Below are 20,624 nucleotides of genomic sequence, written 5' to 3' on the forward strand. Positions count from 1 at the left end.
ACAGTTTTCCACTCTTGGCTACTAGGCTGGTAGAAGCTGAGATCAGATGAGAGGCTGGCCCTTCGGATCCCTTGGTATGTCTTGGTGCTTGGCGATTTTATAAACTGTGTCGCTCTCACAAAGAAGTTGGGCAAATAGGACGTGACATTCTTTCTGATCTTCTCTTGACAAAATTCCACCTTGGATCCTGTTTGTACTTTCTAAATCCACAAACATTTCCTGGTGCAGCTGGATATGCTCCACATGGAAAATGAACGGGCACATCTTTCCAGACTAAGGGTTTTGAAGATTTCCTGTGAACTAGTAGGGCAGAAGCAATGGCAGGGAGTAGAATGTCTCCAGCAGCAAGCAGGGGACACACCGAGGGCTTACCGGGCTCTGTGGTAGAGGCAGATAGCAGGGAACAGACAAGGTCGTACACAGAGGTCATAAAACAAAATTTATCTTTAATTTGTAAGTGTCAACAGCAGTACAAAAGATGGAGTGATGACGACTAGATTAAGGGTAGAGAGGACAGTCTTGAGGTAAATGAGCATAAATAGGCAGTTCTTATAGACACTCCCCTGAGGGGCCCAAGCCCCATCATGGCATATACATTATCACCCAAAGATGGCAGGTTTAACATATCAGGAAAGCACCTTGTGCAAAAAGGAAAAAAAAAAAGTAGCTAAGGTGCCAACATACACCAGGAGAGATAAAGACAGCATGTCTTTCAGTTTTGTCTTTTCCCTTTATTATGAGGCAGAGGAGGGGAAGACGTCGAAAAGTACCACCGAGATTATTCAATGTTGAGTTGTATCTCACGTCAATACTGCACAACAAAATCCAAGAAGTTTGTGTATGCAACAAAGCTAAGAACAAGGACTCATTCCTTCGCATTTGAAGAGATTCATCTCTTTTCCCCCCCTCCTATTGTCATTTTAATCCTTAGCAAACTCTTTTCTTGTTATCAAGAGGAGAGTGTGAGAAAGATGTGATGGCAACCCTTAAGGTCATTTAAAAACTTTACACTGGACTGTACAAGATTTTTTTTTTGATAAACTATTTACATTTTCAGACTTTCAAACATATTCAAAGCAGCAATAGACACTAGTTTTTATGTTTTTTTTTCTAATTGACCAAATAGTTACCAGCCATGGGCCACATAGGTACCTGCATTATACATAGAATTTCTACAAAGAAAATCTGCATTTAAAATTTGCTGGAGAGTGTAGTCAATGCCCCTAGCTTCTCAAGGTCCACATTGGCAGTGTTGCTAGAGGAACCGAAGCACAGTACCTTGACAACAAGAGTTGCAGTTGTCCCGACAGCCCTACACAAACTTTACACTTTGAAACAGCAGCCAGCATGTCAGTCCAGCATGTCAGTGAATTGTGCTGATTAAATTAACATAGAATACAATCTCACAATATACATCACAAACAAATTACAATGTCTGGAAATCAAAGAGTTACATACAGTAAGATAAGTTATGTAGTAACAGCTCATAAGCTTGTCTAAGGTAATAAAAATTTTACATGGCAAATACAATAATGGATGAACATAAATGCTAAGCATTCTAGTAGGCTACAAGCTGGAGAAAGGTACAATAAAAGACTGCACTTTCCAAAAATAAAATAAAACTTAAAAAAGCCAAAACACATATGACAAAGGAAGACAAACGGAGAATGCACATGAGCAGATCTGCAATGTGCAGCATACAAAACAGTTCAATATTTGCACATTCCCCAGACTCCAAGAGTGCCAGCACGGAAGCCTTACTCTATGCTTGTGGTTCTTCAGGAATAAGAAACTACTGAGAGCAAGACAGGTCACTGAGTTGCCTTTAAGCTTTTATATTGCCACATCAATTCGAAGAGTATCTGCACCAAGCATTACCTTTTTTGCCCTTCCCCACCCACTTTCAGCCCCTGCCCCCAGAGGCACAGGCTCTCCCAATAGGTACTTGTTCAGGAGCATTTGGAGAGTAAATCTGTCCCCAAAGGAAAAGAGAGGATGGGAATGAAAAGAAACTTCGCGTATCATTAGCTTATCTTCACTGATATTAGCAGATTAGCAGAGGGTCATGCTCAAGAGGATAGGGCATCAGAAACAGAACATAATCATCAAGAATAACAGATAGAAGTTGTTTATTAAGGAGAAAAACATATCAGGGGCAGATGACTTAAGGAAATGATGCAAGTGCTTTTGTAAAGGGACAAATGAGGTCATACAATATTATTATACTTTGAGAAGAGAGCTTAAGTGCCAACTCAGTCCTAAGACAAGCATGTACAAAATCAGAGAAGACTACAGCAACCAATTTTTTTTTTTGTCATTTTCTTCTTGAAAAGGAAGAACCCAGTAACAATTTCAATACATTCCTCTAGCTGCATCCTTTGCAGTTGCTGGCACTTGGTACAAGACTTCTCATATGGTTAAAAACGACAAAATTAATTTTCCTTTTTCTTAACGAATAGGTGAAGGTCACCTCTTTGCAAAGTGAAGTAGCTAAGAGATGCAGCCTCTATTATGGGTGCTCAGATGACCAGCCTGCCTTCCCTCTGGACGATGAGAGGTCTTCTGGAATGCACCCCTCCTTTTACCTCGTGCCCGTGAGCCTGGTCTGGGAAGCTGTGCTTTAGGGAAGTATCCTGACTTCTTCAGAAAAAACTAAGAAGCCTTTAGACACAACCCTCCAGTGATGGTGCCCTTTTCCGAAAACGCCCTGGGCTCAGGGGTAGCTGGCGGCATTGCGATTCAGAGGCTAGAATTTGACCCGCTCCATTGCACTGTGAGACCACACCTGAATTTAGAACTTGGCCTGGGAGTTGGTATCAGGACCCTGGCAAATTCTGTCAAGCCTGAGGAGAAGGAGTATCAAATGCCAAGTGAAGCAAACTGATTGTACTCCTCAAAGCTTGCGTTGGATACGTGTGAAAACAACAAAGCTGTGGTACCTTCTGGAACAGAGGCCGCAGGGTTTCTGCCAGTGACAGAATCACCTGCTCACTGCTCTGCCCGCAGTGACCTTTCCTTCCTCTCTCCCTTTCCCTCTTCCCTTTACCCTAGTCTACCGGGTACCTTTTTTTTAAAAAAAAAAAATAATTAAAAAATAAAAAAAAAAGAGGATTGTCTGTTTTCAGCCAATCTTGATCCTGGAAGGTCTTTTAATAAAATGGAAGTAGCCTTCGTCTCTGATTCAAAAATGCAAGGAACTAGGGAGCGCTTAGAAAAAGAAAAAATGAAGCAGACGAATATCCTTTACCTTATGGGCATGGTAAGACTTTTTATTTAATGGCCAATCTTCAAGGGAAATTTCATCTTTCTAAAGACGTTCATGCTTTGCACTATTACATGATCACAGAACTAACGTGGAAGATTCTGATAGAGTCACAGAGCAGAGTGACTCTCTCAGCTGTACTGGAGATCTAGCATATTCAATTCATTGACCTCTGTGAAAAAAAGAAGTGAAAGTCTGAGTCTGTGGCCAGTGCTTTCTACACTGCAGATGAACCCCAGTGCAGGGTTTTACGACCCTAGCTCTGGGCAGGACTCGCTCTCTGTGGCTGATAATTCATAACCCCTGTGAGGTGCTGTGACTTGTCAACTTCTAGTCTGGACTGACATTAATGGATAGAGAACAAAAAGGAAATACATAACTTATATCTAAGTATTCATGAACCAAAAATAAATTCTATTTCTATGTTATATTTACACATTTAGAAAATTCTAAAATGAGATGGTAGAGTCACAAAAACTTTGTTTAAGCCCCACTGAAAAGAAAATGAAGTGATCCGTATGATTGTCATTCTTAATTTCCATGGATATTTAGAGCCAAACTTGGCTAATAAATAGAATAAACTGCTTATGCACAGAATTTAGATTCAAATACAGCATCACTGTTTGACCCAATGAAAGAAACACTTACAATCAGAACATTCCTGAATAGCCTTTCATTTTTAAGAACATGGCTAGAAGTAATTGAACCCCAGTACTGAGGCAGAGCTGGAGCTAAAACAAAGTGTTCATACACACATGTATTTTGCATAAATAAATGAAATAACAAGACATAAAAATGACTCAAATCCGGCAACTGTGAGGCAAGCCCACACGAGTCGAAACAGATGACTTTTGTTCATGTAGTTTTCGTACAACAGTTTCACATTAGTCAGAAGTGATAAAAAATACCATTTATATCCAGTGCTCATAACACTTACGAAACAACATCTGTGAGTGTGTGTTTTTGTTGTATTTGTGTGTGTGTTTTCTTTTTTTTTCTTTCTTTCTTTTCATTTTTTTCTTCTCCTTTTTTTTTTCTTTTTTTACTACAAGCAAAATCAAGTTTCAGTCCTAAGAACAGTCCTTTGTTCTCCACCAGCCCAGAATCTTATTTTGGCATGGTCATAAAAACAAACTTAACCTACTATTCTAAATGTTTGCCTTTGTGCAAAATTAATTACATACAACACAATACTAGCCATATAGCACTCTATCTATGCAACAAAATTAAAAAAGAATGGGATAGGGCAAAGGCAAAAGGCAAAGGAAAAAGGAAAAAAACATAAGAATGAATTGAGGAGGAGAGGTATATATCAAAAGAAAGCAGTAAGACAATAATAAATACTCCTTTTTTTGAGAAATAAATGGCCTCCTCCTCATCTGAAATAAATGTACAAAAACAAAGTCCCAATCCCCAATCAATACCAATATTAAGCATAAAACGTTCCTATCAGTACCTTAATCAGCTTATAGAGAGCACTCCCAGCTAATAGCCAGTAATATTTTGGCTGGACCTATTTATTGCTATTAGGTGTGGCCTTGAGCACTCCTTCTTTAAATAAATATAGAAGGTACACTGTTTTCTTCCAAGTGACAAAATGGCTCAAGAAATCTGAGTGGGGGGGCGGCATTGCTATATCCTGGTTATCAGATTCTGGGTTGTCCCATGAGGTGAATTGTCTTGTTGACTGACATTTTCCTGTTGATTCACTCTGGATGATGCCTCCATAGGTAAACAGCCCTGGTTTCAGGAAGACCAAAAAATGGCATGGCTAAATTCCCTAGAGTTGGGACATGGGGAATAAAACCTCACTGCTTCTAAGCCCAACAGCAAATTTCCAGAGAAATCCTAGGTGACAGTGCAGTTAACCTTGTACACACATAGGCATGCCCCCCTCTATGGGTGGAAGCAGCAACACTTGTCTGTTGCCCCAGGAGGGATCTGTTCCCCAGAGCCCATAGTGGAACATTGCACATGCATTTCCCCTCCTTCTCCTTGATGGTTTTCTTCCCTTTTCTGGCTATGTTATGACTATTTGCCTTTAAAGCTTTGCTGTGAGGTTGTCCCATGGCTTCTTGCATCCTGGGGGATTTTGCAAAGAACTCCCAACATGTGCCAGTTGGGACAAGGTGACTCCGTGCAAAGGTGCCAGACCATGAGAGCCTCTCTGCAGGCAGCTTGGGGCTTCAGGTATGGCCCTGGGATTCTCCTCTCCCACAGATGCCACTGCTGACCCTTGCTGGGGAGATACTGCTAATGCAGAGCCTAGACTCGACTCATTGCTGAACTCAATTAGGAAAACATTCTGGCAAGAGATTCAAGGTTACAGAGAAGCAGTCTGTTGTATGTTGGGGGGGAGGAGAGGGGGGAAGGGCAGACCTACCGGAGTGTAAGACCCTACACCTGTTTCCCTACACAGCCCTGCCACCAGATATACACTCATGTTTTAAAATGATAAAGAGATATTTAATAGTTTCAGAAATGCTTCCAGATACTCTGGGGACATAAAATCACTATGTACATTCTTTTTTTTTTTTGTATTGAGCAGGAGAAGGAGGTGAAAGGAACAGCAAAGTTCTTGCATAGGGAAGGAGGGTGGGGAGGAAGGTTGAAAACAAGAATGATTAAATTAATGCCACTAACAATTTTTTAAAAAATAAATAGTAAGTGGACCCTTGACATTCTGGAATGAATAAATTACTTAAGAGAAAAATGTGTTAAGACTGAATGTCAGGGTAAAAGGCAAAGGGATCATGGATGTAGTGAGAGGGGGGTCTCCGGCAGAGAAGACCACCCTGTCGGTGTCTGGTGTGGTGACCCTCTGGTGTGCGGACATGATAGCCCGCCCCAGGATGATGGCACGTCTAGAGGCAAACATGTTGGGTACATGCACTGTGGCAACCTTGTTCATTCCTTAGAATATCTTGTCTCCAGATTCCTGAGTACTTTACCATGTTCTGGAAAAAAAAATGTGTGGTTTGCTATTTGATTTTTAAGATGCCAAGATTGTCTAAGACTTTGCAGTGTCTCCTTTAAGACTTTCAAAATATTAAGATTCAAAAGTTATGAAAAAGTTTGGCACATTCAAAGTTATAACTCTACACATGGAGGAAAAATGGAATTCCGAGGCCTTTTGAATATGCTCTACATGCAGCTGCACACGCCGTGGACTTGTTCTGTTTCACAATATGAAATCCTCAGTTGTTGTCTAAAGTAATTCAGAATAAAAACACATTCACAACCTGTAGGCCGGCACAGCATACCTGAGTGAGAATGTTTAACCCCATCTAAAACAGTAACTTAAACCTTTATCAACATCCAAAAGAAAAAAAAATTAAAAGTAAGACAAAAATATAAGACTTGTAAGACAGCTATGGGTTGAGATAAGTTTTTCAAGTCCTGGTGTCTCATATTTAATATGTCTTCACCTAAATTAAAAAAACAACAACAACAACAATAACAGTAACGACAAAAACTCAAGTTCATGAAAAATCAGGGGAAACTTAATCTGTCTCACACTTTACGAAACAATTAAGACCATTCTGCTGATGTAATTGTGGAGCCACAAATGCATGCGGGCTCTTTAAGAACTTTTTTGTTTGGGGAGGGGGGGAGGTGAAATGTCAGAGTATTTTAATTGCGCAAACAAGCACTCTGTCAGTTGGCACTGACAGCCTCCTGGGCTTCATTTTCGCTGCTATAGTCTGATTTGGGATCATCTTCATAGTCGTCATACATTTCCATTTCATCCTCTCCATTAATCATCTCATTTCCAGCGAGGCTTCCACCGTCTGTCTTCATACCATAAGTGCTCTGGATGACTGGGAGGCTGGGCTCTGGGCTGGCAGAGGTGCTCGAGCAGTCAGATGTCATCTGAGGTGATGGTGTGGGAGTTGCCATAGTAATAGCACCAGGATACACAACACCTGTTCCTGTGGTGATTGGAATCTGAGGCTGTTGCCTGTATAGATTCAAGAAATAAAATAAAACAGAGGAAAATCTCTCTCTTAATGAGTTCTTCTCTATGACATTGGACTTCATCTTACACATATTCCAAAAGGGGGCCCTATTGGACCCTCTAATCAAATGACAAAATGTGGTAAAGGTATTCTCCACAGAAGCCCAAACAAATTCCCCAATATAATGCTATGGTTGGGGTCAAGCAATATAAGGGGATGCTGTATGTGTCGCTTTGCCACATAAAAGCGAGGGGTTCTTACAACATTTGCAAATATAGCAAGGATTGGATTGGCCTTTGGAATGAACGCTACAGTGAATTATGAAATGTTGCAGATGAGGTCACTTTTCAAGACCCCCTAGAACATTACAAAAGAGTAACTGGTACAGTGAGACGTACTACAAGGGCACTGTGAGGTGAGCTTATGCCATGACCTTGGTTGGAGAACTGAACAAAGGAAAAGATCTAGATGAGAGAGGAGGATTAACTCTGCCACCCAGAGTCAGATTTAGCAGAGCGTGTATTAGTTATTCCTGCAAATGTCTCCCTTATTTCTAAGCAGGGAGAGAGACTCCTTGAAGCTTCTAATTTCATAGTTACAGAAAGATCAGTTTGGCTCTGGTTTAGAGGATGTTTTAGGGTTGGTGTTGAGGATGGAGGAGTCAGGAGGGAAGAGCAATGCAAACGCTGCAGCTTAACAGAATAATAGACATATTGCCCCAGCCCACATCTTAACAGGTGCCAAGCCTGGTCACACAAGATCATTTTATCATAATGATACTCTAGTTAAAATAAACATACTAAACCCTTTGTGAAGGTCAGTCCTTTCCTCTGCAGAGACACATGACTATCTGTGTTCCAATTTCCCTGGAGGCTGTCGAAATGGTCACGAGAATTAGAGTGTTACCTAGCTCTGAGACTCTGAAACAATATTCTAGGGATGTAACAACTCACCATATGTTTCTTGTCTTTATTAGCAGTAAATACAATTAAGATTTATTCCGAAATGTCATTGTAACTACCCTCTTTGAGCCTTCGTTTTCAGATCTTTCCAAAAGCTGGCATCAGGGAAGACCTAGACAGTTCTTTCAACTTTTCATTTTCAGGGCTTCTGGTTAAGTCATCTCTATGAACTAATCTTAATGACCCTGCACAGAATCACGGAAACTTCTAGCCACCTTGATGGAAAATACCCTGAATCTATGAAGATGTGGCTTACTTAGGAGTTTTTCATTCACATATCTAAGAAATTAATTATCTCACAAAGCCTACATGACTTCCAGTCAAGTAAAAGGAGGAAAGGTGGAGAGGAATTTCTAGTAGTGTTATCTTTGCCAATTTCTTTCACTCACTCAAACATAGTAATCACTCCTTAGCCTTTCACTAACTTAATAGGTGGAATGTTTTTATATATATTTCTCATCCAATTAACATGGCAAACCCAGGAGTTGTTATTATTCCCAGTTTTCAGATGAAGAAAATAAGGTCTTGCATTTGAGCCTCAGTGGTTCAATAATCAGCACAGCCAGAAACTGATCTGAGGTCACCTGACTTGAATTCCATCACTCTCTCCTTTACAGACTTTTGGTCTACAGATACACTGTGCTCACTGCATCTCATAAAAATCCCCAATTTCTGCGGTACCTGTCGGGGCCCAGTTGACACCAAGTACCTGATATTGATCCATTTCCTATGATGCACATGGTGATTTTTTGATTGCCTGAAGGAAAATGATAATTGGGGAATCTAAATCTATGTGTAGAAACATCTTATGAAAAGTTGGTTTTCCTCCAGAATCAAATTGACTAAGAACAGTACACTTGCTGTTTCCTAGGTTTTGGGCAAATCAACACAAATTAAATTTCATGCTCACCTTCCCAAAGCAGCAAATACTGTTAACATTTTATTTATTTTATTTTACTAAATTTGGATAATTGCAATAACTTTTGCCTTAATCACATATACTACAGTAAAAAAAACACAACCTTTTACTGAAATACTTATCTATATTACAGAATGCCCACTTGAGTGAGCCAACGTAGGATCTATGTGTATATACAAACTAGCAAATATTTTAACAAAGGACATTTTTCTCACAAAGAATGAGTGGCAATTATTTTAGTATTTTAAAATAAAAATATTTGATTGTATAGATCCAGTAAAGAACTCCCTTCTCCCCCACCCCTGCCCCGTGCCCCCATCACTCTGCATTCAATATACTCATACCTCTGCATTATTGTATTGTATATTCTCCACTCTCTGATTTTCTGACGTAGTTAAAAACTCCCTAGTTTCTTACTCTTCCTACTCCACGGGGTTGAGCTTTGCTAGACTAGAGAAAGCATGACCCCGCTCACTGGCTTTTACATTGATGACCACAAACTTCATTTTGGCCTCTGCTGTTCAGCCATCATATCATAATTTTTTTCCTGCCCACTTCAGATGGGGCCACACCCATTAATCCTCAGGGTTTACTTCTGGCTTTGCTCAGGGATCACTTCTGGTAGTGCTTAAGGGAACTTACATGGTACTAGGGATAGAACTAGGGTTGACTGTGTGAAAGGCAAGGGCCTTACCCACTGTTCTATCTCTCCAGCCCTCTCCCACTTCATTTATTTTTCTAAAAAATTCATTATTCCATACCTTACTGGTTCTCTTCAAATATCTAAAATTTATTTATGCTTCTCACCCTCATTTGATGACCTGATTTTCTATTTCATGAAGAAATCATAATCAGAAGAAAGTTTCAAAGGCTCCAACCAGCAGTTATCCATTTATCCATACTTATGTCCCAATTCTTGCACACCTTTCTGTGTTTTTAAAATTAATTAAAAACAGTGTAAAGTCAACCCCTCTGTTTATGCAATGTATCTAAATTCTCTTGTCTTATAAACATTTTTTTCCAGTAATGGTCTCTTCTTCTGAAACCATCATTTTTACTTCCAAGTTCATTCCCATGAGACCTATGCAGGTGTTGTTTTCTACTTTTCCTCAAAATATCTGCAGGTCTCCCTCCACCTCTTCATGTCTTTGCTCAAGGATTACCTTTTCAGTAAGAATTTCTAGGTCCAGTATGTTAGAAATTACATCCTGTCCTCAAAAATCCCTTTTCCTTCCCCATTCTTGGTTCTCAAGCACTGATGTCTAATTGATACTTACTCATTAATTTGTTGGAGCTAGATTCCATCTAACAAAGTAACAGAATGGCAGATATGGTCAGGCAAAAGAATTTTCTAGCAATCAGACACCATTCCACAAAGAAATTGTCTCCCTTGAAAAGTGTTTAACTCTCTACTCTAGAAAGTTCCTAGAAGGAAACTTAAAAAGGATTCCTACAATGGTCTGAGAGCTGAGACGTAGGAATCCACTTTTAAGTTACCATTAATTTTTGGGCACAAAGTCATAAGCTACCCCCATTGTTACTGTCAGCATAAAGGAAACAAAAATTATGTGAATATGGCAACTTATAGTTGAAGGAGTCTGACTTCCAAGGGTTTTCAAAATATATTCCCCATTTAACCTAGCTCACTTTACTGTCAGTGAAAATTCTAGGCTCACTTTCTTCTTTATTACAGAAAATTTCCATATCTTCTTCCATGTATTCATTCCCTTCCTCATGCTAATATAGAAGTGTTTATCTAACTTTTCACCAGCCAGACTCTACCTAAACCTCAGCAACCTTCCATAAATCTGTCATTTGTTGTCCCTACTATATTAAAACCTCTCCTCCTCTGAATGTTACCTGCTCTTGCTTATTAAAATCAAAATTAGTACTTCATTATATGTACTATTATAAAATTATTCTCTCTGTGCATATGTATTTAGAACTCTATTATTTGCTGTACTCATGTATGTGTTTGGCCTTTCTGTAGCATTCTCTGAAAGTTCATTTTGTATAGAATAAATACCCCATGTACTATACTAATTTAGTACAGTGTTGGGCACATAGATGTTTTCAAATAGACTTACCAATTGACTGACTAATAAATTTAACAAAATGGAAAATCCTGCCAGCAGACTCAAGCTTTGTCTATCGGAAATTACTTTCCTAAAAAGCATTTTCCTTCCTTTATAGATCAATTGCAAAGTCAAAATTCGAACGCTGCAGATTTCAGAAACAGGAAGAGCTGGCAAGTATCAGGCTTTACAAATAATGAATGTGCACATCAGATCAAAAGTTTTAGATGTTTCTGAGAGTATACACATGCTTCTGATATGAACAGAGATCCTTAAAAATTCCCCTCCACTAAGGCCAAGTAAAGAGTATAAGCTGACCCTGACAGTTCTGTAACTTTGCAAGGTTTTCAGATTATTAAAAAATATTTCTGAAGTGCCACCTTTATCTTTGCCAGTTGTAAAGGAACTGCATATTTATCTGGCCAGATACCCCATATTGGTTGCTCCTTCAGCCTGTTACCAAGTCTGTAATTGAGGGCCACATTCATTCCATTAAGAGATACGTTGATACGTTGCACATCTCTGTTGTTAGTATTAAGGAAGGAATGGAAATACAGCAACGTTTTTATATTACCTGCAAGAGTGTTTCTAATTCAGCTTTCTCTGCAGGAAGAAGATACTGACAATTTGATTTGTTTAAAGTATTGTACAGGTTTGATTTCAACTTTTTGGGTTTAAAAACAAAATTACAAATGTTTAGATTACTTATAGGCTACATAACAAGATTTTTTTATAATATGAAATATATACTTGATACATAGCATTATTTTTCCAGTACTTTACTTTGAGGCATTCCATGTCCCAGGAAGGCACTATCCTAAGCACTCTAGATACATTCAGTTATGCAGTCTTCAGAAGAACCCTGTGTTGGCATTATTGTCATCCCCATTATACATTGAGGAACTAAGAGCTAAAATAAGTTTCCAAAGGGAAAAATGAGAGGCATAAAAATTACTATATATTAGTATCTAGAGCCAGGAAGAAGGGGATCTAATATCTGAGTTTAAAAAAAGTCTAGTCCAGAATTGATTTCCTTAACCACTATACTATACAGCCTCTAAACAATTTGTAGTCTCTAATTGTGAGGTATGCATATTGATGAAGAGGACATATGTTTCACATTCATGTATGTCTGTCTTAAATCTTAGGTCTGCAATTTACTAGCTGTGTGGCCTTGAACAAATTATTTAACATCTCTGAACATCATAATTTTTCAGTCTTATAGTTAGGATGATACTATCTTGAAAATTCACTGTGCTTGCAATAATTATTATAACTTACTCGGCATAGTATATAGTAAGTATTCAAGAATTTATCAATCCTATTAATTAAAGGTAGCCCCAAACTTATTATATAATATATGCATATTCTATTCCTTCACAGGCAAATCACTGAACATGCTCCATATATGGGGGTAATTTTAGCTATAGCTCTTGAGAAAAGGTCTAATTATAGCTATATGTACCCCAATAAATATAATTTCTACATTAACATTACTCTTATCAGGATTGTTATAAAATCCTATAATTTAATCTGATGATCAAAGGTGTTAAACAATAAGGTAAGGGCTACCTTACTCCATTTTCTGTTATTGATAAATTTATTTCAAATAGCTAAGTAAAAACAAAAAACAATCTAAGTCACTCAACTAGCTATATCATCAGCAAAATGTCTAACAACGTTAACCGATACATATAATTGTATTGGCTTGTAAGTTATGCATGCTTTTTCAAAATCAGCTATAAAAATTGATCTCAACCCTCGCTCCCTCAAAAAGTCAATAACAATATTTGAATTTCTAGTGTTTTTTTCTCGTAATAACCTCACATCTAATGAAGATCAATTTCCAAAGATGAACCTCAGGGAGTTAATAATCAACTACAATGACTTAAAAGAGAATACAAATGCTTAGGTGGAAATAATACTGAGTTGTATGTAGCAAGTATTGCCAAAGTTGAACCATAGGAAATAGTGTTGAAGATTCATAAACAGAACACTCTGATAATGGCCGACATACCTTTAGTCCCATTCCAAAGTCTAAAATCATGTTTCCATAAAGGACTTTCCTATGTTATCATCAACAGGATCCTTAGTTTCTACATTTCAAAGGTTTTTATTCATGCCACCACGTACCTTGACCAAAGTCGTCCCCCCTCCCCTGTCCCCAATATCTGGTTGTGCTCAGGGCTTATTACTGGCTCTAGGCTCAGGAATCACTCCTGGTGGTGCTCAAGGGATCATATATGGTGCCAGGTATTGAATCTGGATCAACCATGGGTAAGGCTCTTTACCATCTTTCTGGCACTGTTTCAGTTTTTTACCACTTTATATACATTGTTTTATGTTGAGATATAAAACAGAGTTGCTTCAATGTACCCTTTGATACAAAGGGATGGAATTAAATAGAATTTCTACAGCTCATCTTTTCAAATATGTATGAGGGAACATAAAATAGTTATGGAATAGTTAGCAATAATAGTTGCTCAGAAGATCAGAAGTACCCACTGCTGTTTCTTACGGGGAAGAAAAAGCCCAGTGGCTAACTCCTTCTTTTGTTTTTTTTTTCTTTTTGGGTCATACCTAGCTATGCAATAATAGTTAGCAATAGTTATACTATCTAAAATAGTCTTGTAGATTCTAGTGAAAGAGACCTGCTATGCAATGCTAGAAATAGAAGACATGACTGTACAGAAGAATGGTAATCATGAAGGATCTCAAATGTTTTCCTTCGGTCAGCCTCAAAAAGAGATCATACACAGCAGAGATATACAAACAGGATTAAAACAGGCTATTAATCAAAGTCAAATTTGTATTTTGGTATATGCAATAATACTTCCGAAAGTACACTAGGAATTGGTATTTTTCCCTGAACCCTCTAACTATCATTCAATTGTAATGCCTTGAACTTTTGGAGTTAAAAAGCATTCTTTTTAAAAATTCATATGTAAAAAATTTGATAATTCTATTTTGGTTTGTCTTCTATTAATATATTGGTATTTTCAAGAAACAAAGTAACTTAAGGCTTTCTAACTCAAAAATATTTTGCTGCACTGTAAAGAAATTTATTGATTTTTCAGTGTTATATAAAATACAGTTGTACAGTGCTAGTAAATTCACATTTAATAGTGGTGATAATGATGGGAATTTATCTTTTTGATATAATACTCAGCTTCATATACTTTTAAAAGCAATGGTTTCAACAGTTGAATCACCTCAACAATTGTATGAAACAGGTACTATTACATGTTCCATTTCACACATGAATGGATAGCTCAGAGATGTTAACTTATCTAAGTAGGTAGCACAGCCAGGTTTGAACCTCAGAAGTTAAAATCAAAAACCTATCCTCCTCCCCAGAACATTCTAGAGAATAGCATAGAAGATTCATGAGCCAGATCCAGAGACACTGCCCTCATGGACTTCTCCTTCTTTATGTTCTATTTAGTAATCCACATTAATTTTTTAAATACCTGCCTCTGAAATAATGTTTTGTTTCATAAAGCTAGCATCCTTAAATATAACAGCTCTGTTCTTCTCCTTTAAGCCACGTTTTCTTCACCGTTAAGTGGGGCTTTATTTTGCTGGTCTAGAGTAGTTCTTCAGCCCTCCTTCCAGTTAGCAGTGAATCCCACACTTCCATTGAACCTGCTCCATCTCTTTCTGCCTAAACTTTCTCCAACTATCTTCCCAGTCTGATTCCAGCTGCTTTGGGCCAGTGCCTCCAGATTGGACCCTTTTCGTGTGGATGTGCTGGAATCTATAAGCATCTGCATCCCCGCTTAGCCTGACTACTGTGGTTACAAGGGGCCCCTTTTGAATGCAGACAGCCAGTCAGCCAAGTCGAAATTTATACCAGAAATCTATTACCTAATTTTTAAACAAAATGACATGAAATCAGACTTGAAGATATCAAAAACATGTCTAGTTTCTGACTTAAGCAAGAAAATCCACATTGTTACTGCTTCCACCACAGCATAATTTACTGCAACAGGAGTTCTGGAGCTTATGCCAAAAATGAGGTCCTCTAACCAATGTCAAGGCCAATTATCTTGTGGTAGATCCCACAACAAAAGCAGACTATTGTGATTAGAGTCAGGAGCACCACCCAGAGAAGCTGAAAAGCTTCTGGGGGATTTCTTTAGGTTAGTTTCTGTTTTTTTTTTTTTTTTTCCTCCCTGTGTGTCTGTTTAAATAAACTACCAGGAACATTGTGTGTGGGCACTGAGCATCTTAGATTAGCGAGGGAGACAATGAGAGGGGTGCTCAGTTAGGAGTGATCTGTTACAGTTTTGTTTTGGCTTGAGCGGAGGCCATGCGGCAGGGTTGTGTGCTGATGACACTGTGGAGTTCACCATAGCTAAGCTCTTGAGAATGCCTAGCTGACCCAACCGCCTCTCTTCCTGTCCTGCTATCTCCATCCTGAGCACACACCGCTCCAGCACACTCCGGGGGATCAGAAGTCCCCACTGCTGTTTCTTACGGGGAAGAAAAAGCCCAGTGGCTAACTCCTTTTATTTATTTTTTTTCTTTTTGGGTCATACCAAGCGATGCTCAGGGGTTACTCCTGGCTCTGCACTCAGGATTTACTCCTGGCGGTGCGTGGGAGACCCTCTGGGATGCTGGAGATCAAACCCGGGTTGGCTGCACACAAGGCAAACACCCTAACCTCTGTATTATTGCTCTGGTCTACCCAGTGGCTAACTTCAAGAACACTTACCCCACAGTAAAGAACTGCCTCATCTCCTGTCTCCGAGACCTCATCAATTGTTTGTATTCTCCGATACGGAGCTTTTTGCCATCAACAATGCAGGTTCGTTTCGGTCGAGGTTTGTATTTATAGTTGGGGTACTTCTCTAAGTGGATCTTGCTTAACCGGGCCTGCTCTTCATAGTAAGGTTGCTTTTCTTGGTTAGACATAGATTTCCAGCGAGACCCTAGAAATTAAAAAATGGCCTTAAACATTCAAGTGGAAGTGGGTACAGCAACATAATCCAGGCAAACATAACTAAATCAAGTCCCATGGTCTTGCTTTAAACTCACCTGAAGGTCAGATAAACCCTATAACCTCATGCCCAGTAAGATTCCCAAGTAACTTTTTGAATGATGGAACAAAAAATAATGTTGTGTTTGATATATTTATTGGGTTATTTCTCTCAGGAATTTAAAGCTGATGATACAACTCAAGGACAAGAAGTGTATTGTTTTCAAACCTGGCTTTGCCGCTTATAAATCTCTCTGCTCCCTTCCGCCAAGGTCTTTACCCCCAACCATCTGCTTAGCTCTTTCAAGAGGGTTTTTAAAACCTAAACTTCCAAAGTCTACTCAAGTATGACAGACTTCTCTGGAAAAACTCCACTGGTTTCTTCCACACCCCCAGTCTCTCGAGCACAGGGCTCCTTTGCTAAGATGTCAGCAGATGTTGCTATCCTTTTGTATCAAAACCTACTGTGCAGTTTCCCCTTGGCTAAGGTAAAACACTCCGACTCTTCTTAAGAAGTAAGAGCTTAAGAACCGGAAGGTGCTTAGAATTATGTATACCATTTTCAAGTGCTCTAAACGTCCATTCAAAGCTGTACCAATGAAAGTAGAAAAATTTTTAATACGGTTTATAGAGGAAGAAGGAAAAGTATTCACTTCTCTAATATTGTTTATAAAGAATTATCTAAACACTTGATGAAGAAGGGATGTGTTTTTTTACATGTATCAAATTGCATTTTTGTGTCTCGCTGGTGAATAAAGCAGTAACAGCTGTGCTGACTGGATGTTAGCTATTCTTCAGAAGAGATTTTTCATACATAAACAAATGGAAAAGTTGTACAAATATTCTCTGTAGCCAGCAATATCCTGGTCTGCTTAATAGCACATCCATCCCGGTTCTTTCCTGATTGTTGGGCAAAAGTTATGTGGACAGTCAATGCAGATAGGGTTCTCCTAGTAGCTCAACTTCCCACAGGTAACAGAAGATTCTTGATATTCTCAAAAGTGTGTGCTTTAAAGGTTTATATTTTAATGTATACATTTACAATACTCTTAATAATTGTTTTCACAGAATGCACATCAATATAGATTTCGCACAGCTGCCAAAATGAGAAGAGGTTTTATGCCCATTTGAGGCCCCTTCAGACTACAACTAGAATAATATTTAAAAAGTATATATGTATGCATATAAAGATAGTAATAATATAAAATGCATATGTACATAGATAATAATATACATATATAGATTCCTAAGTTATGCATATAAAATTAGGATCTATCTCAGAAGCACTTTAGTTTGGAAGGTAAATTCAAAAGAATATCCCTATGTATCTTTCTAAAACTCTGAAATTAAAACCCCAACTAATTCTAATGACACCTAGGACCAACCTCAAAATTCAAAAATCAAAAGAAAAACCTCATATTTCGAACATGTCATCACTTTTTGATCTTATGTATGTTTTAAATTTGCTTAGAGGTCACGGCTACATCATGTCTGAGAATTGAGTTAAATTATTTATACAGTGATGAAACATGTGTATTTGTATATGTCCAGATCACTGATATTTACTCAGGTTAAATATTTATTGCATTTGAACAAAACATTTAAAAAATGAAAACCACAGTTTAAGTCTCTAATGTTTTTCAGCTTCTTAAACGGCTCCCTTTGAGACTTTGTCACATCACGACAACTTAAATAGAACAGTGCCTTCTGTGTTTTTTCTTTTTAAAGAGGAAACATGTTGACTATAATGCTGCATGTTGAATAAAATATGTTCAATATGTTGAGCACAATAATTCCAAACTGTATAATCTGCACTAGGCAGGCTTTACACTAATAGAACAAGGCTTGAGTTTAAGCTGGAGAAACGGGAGAATCACTCTGGCAATTTACCACAAAATGGGCCTCTGCCCTGTGGTCTCTGCGTTCAACTCACAACTATGAAATTTGAACTAGTCATATCTTATTAAAGTAAATTCAGTTTTATTTTACAAGTTTGAAAGCGATCATTAGAGGCACTGTTCTAGTCTCCATGAATTTCACACTGTTTTTGGCTCGGGCGGCCCTTGGTGCACTCTCTCAGAGGGGCATAGGCATCCGTGAATATGAAAGCAGAAAATTGGAGGGTCTGTGAGTGTTTCCAGGACTGAATAGCAACTAATGACTTTAAGAAAAGGAGATAAAGTAACCCCTCACCGCCTCTAGCCTCTGGCCCCAGTTCTGTTTAGCATGGATCTTTTAAAGTTGCCAAATGCAAAGTTGGTTTTTTTGGCAGCTGTGGGTGGGTCACATTTGGCAACAGTCAGGGATTACTCCTGACTCTGCACTCAGGAATTACTCCTGATGATGCTCAGGGGACCATATAGGATGCTACTGATCCAACCCAAGTTGGTCACATGCAAGGCAAATGCCCTACCCACTGTACTATCAATCTGGCCCCTAAATGCAAAGTTTTAACTAGAGTTTTGCGTCTCTAGTAAGTTTTCGGCCCATCCTTCCTTGATATCTTATGGATATAATCATTCTTAAGCCTAAATTCTACATTGCTGGGTGGGAGAACCAGAGATGAGGGCCCAGGCAGCTTGTGGGGCCCCACCCAACTTCCACAGTCTCCTTAGGTGTCAAATTAGAAACCGGTTTTCCAACTTTTGGCAGTGCATGGGGTAGAAGATTGGCATCTCTGCCACACTCACCTAAGATTTTGCTAATGTTGGAGTTATGCATGTCGGGGAAGGCTTGAAGGATTTTCCTCCTCTCGTCCTTTGCCCAAACCATGAAAGCATTCATTGGTCGCTTGATGTGTGGTTCGCTGCTGGCCCGGCCCCGGGCATCCCTGTAGACACGTGCTTCAGCCACAGTGGCACCTCCTGTTGGCCAACAATAATACTGCTGTAGTTTAGCTGCAGAGCCATTCATTGCTTTACTTCCTGGAATATCAGGGCAGGAAGAACAAGATAGGTGCAAAGCATTAATATCTGGATAATGTAACATAGCTTGCTGCCTGGCTCGGTTCCTTTTTCTAGGACCTTCTCTTCTTTCCTAAGTGACCTCTTGGAAACAGAAGACAGTTTCAAATGACAATTCTACAGGCCCTTCTGATGAGGGTTCTCAAAGACACATAAGGCAAAGGGGAAGAGAGACTCCAAATAGACAATGATAATAGAGTGTCTGGAAAGTGCTGAAATGCTGAAGTAAACAGGGTACTATGAGGGCACCAGAAAGATGGTCAGCTGCTGCCTCCTCAGAGCAGTGGCATTTAAATTGAGTCTTGAAAGATGAACAGGAATTAGCACCCATGAGGGATGGGGTAAGGTTATTGTTTATGTTATACTCATCTTCAATCCCCTGGAATTCCCACTTAACAGGTACTGAGTAAAAATTTATGAAGTAAAAAATTGCTTGGCTTTCAACTCATAGACAAAAGTGATTAACTAAAAGGCATTCATTTCGTTCATTTGTTTCTTAAACATTGCCCTACTATTTAAAGGTAGTTATTTAAGATCTCCTTACCAAAATGTCTAAATCCAGATGGTTTACCATTTCCAAACAGATGGCTCTAATAAGATATTAGATTGCTAGCTCTTTGAGGGTATGGCAAACACTAGCTCTGATTCACTGCTACATCGCCCATGTTTTAGTAATGCAATTGGTAAATGTGTTAAATTAGTGAATGATTAAATAAATGAGTGAATGAACATAGATATTGCTTATTTTAATGCACCTTAGGAGTATTATTAATGATGCATATTTGGAAGTGTGGCAACTACTAAATAGTTCCCTACAGATTGAGACCTTCTATAGTTAAATGTAAAGAGGTTGGGCTGATGGCTTTCCCTACTACATAAGCAGGAAAGAAGAAAAGCCTATTCCTAAGAGTTTAGAAGCAAAATATACCTTAAATTAACCATTCTAATGTTAGGGTAAAATAAATTCTTTCAGCTCAGTGTAGTGATTATGTAGGAACAATGTGGCTTAAATCAATTTCAGACCCTTCTACTCTGTTCTTAGCTATCATGGTGAAATAGAAATTTGTTTGTGTAGAGCTGGTAATAAATTCGAAAATTAAAGTTGAGTATTATTTGACAAATATGGTCATCATTTATTGCAAACAAAGACAGGCTAAAAGGGACAAATTGGCCTAATATTGTCAATTCTGAACAGAGAGGTGGGCAAAGAGGCCATTTTCTGAAGATCATGCAAAAATAACTTATTTTATAAACTGCATTTCTCTTAAGACATACTAGACAGAATAATCCCTTACATGAAGAGTCTCAGATCTCAAGATGCATAACTAATATGCTACCTTTTTTCTACCATACCCACAGTACATTAATTTCATTTAAAATGCACTGACCATACAGGATAAATTGATTTTACTTTATATGGCTTTGACAGCCATGTTTATTGTGCAGTGAAATGTAGTGTAGCTTCCAGCTGACAATATCCATCAACACAGGGCAATATGCTGA

At 38.6% G+C, this 20,624-nt stretch overlaps 1 protein-coding gene across 5 annotated transcripts in view; it reads right to left on the reverse strand.

Moving 5' to 3' along the window:
* Window positions 1–426: 426 nt before the first annotated feature.
* The window catches only part of SOX6 (SRY-box transcription factor 6), a 650,955-nt gene continuing 630,757 nt past the window's right edge, over window positions 427–20,624 (reverse strand). For all 5 annotated transcript variants that reach the window (XM_055142871.1, XM_004613574.2, XM_055142870.1 and 2 more), the window contains 3 exons: window positions 18,849–19,082; window positions 15,895–16,111; window positions 427–7,223 (listed from right to left, as the gene is read on the reverse strand). In XM_055142871.1, the coding sequence (XP_054998846.1) occupies window positions 6,920–7,223; window positions 15,895–16,111; window positions 18,849–19,082 (755 nt within the window). In that variant the 3' untranslated portion in view covers window positions 427–6,919. The remainder of the gene's footprint in view (window positions 7,224–15,894; window positions 16,112–18,848; window positions 19,083–20,624) is intronic.

The sequence above is a fragment of the Sorex araneus genome, chromosome 6 (assembly GCF_027595985.1).
Source record: "Sorex araneus isolate mSorAra2 chromosome 6, mSorAra2.pri, whole genome shotgun sequence".
Taxonomy (NCBI): domain Eukaryota; kingdom Metazoa; phylum Chordata; class Mammalia; order Eulipotyphla; family Soricidae; genus Sorex; species Sorex araneus.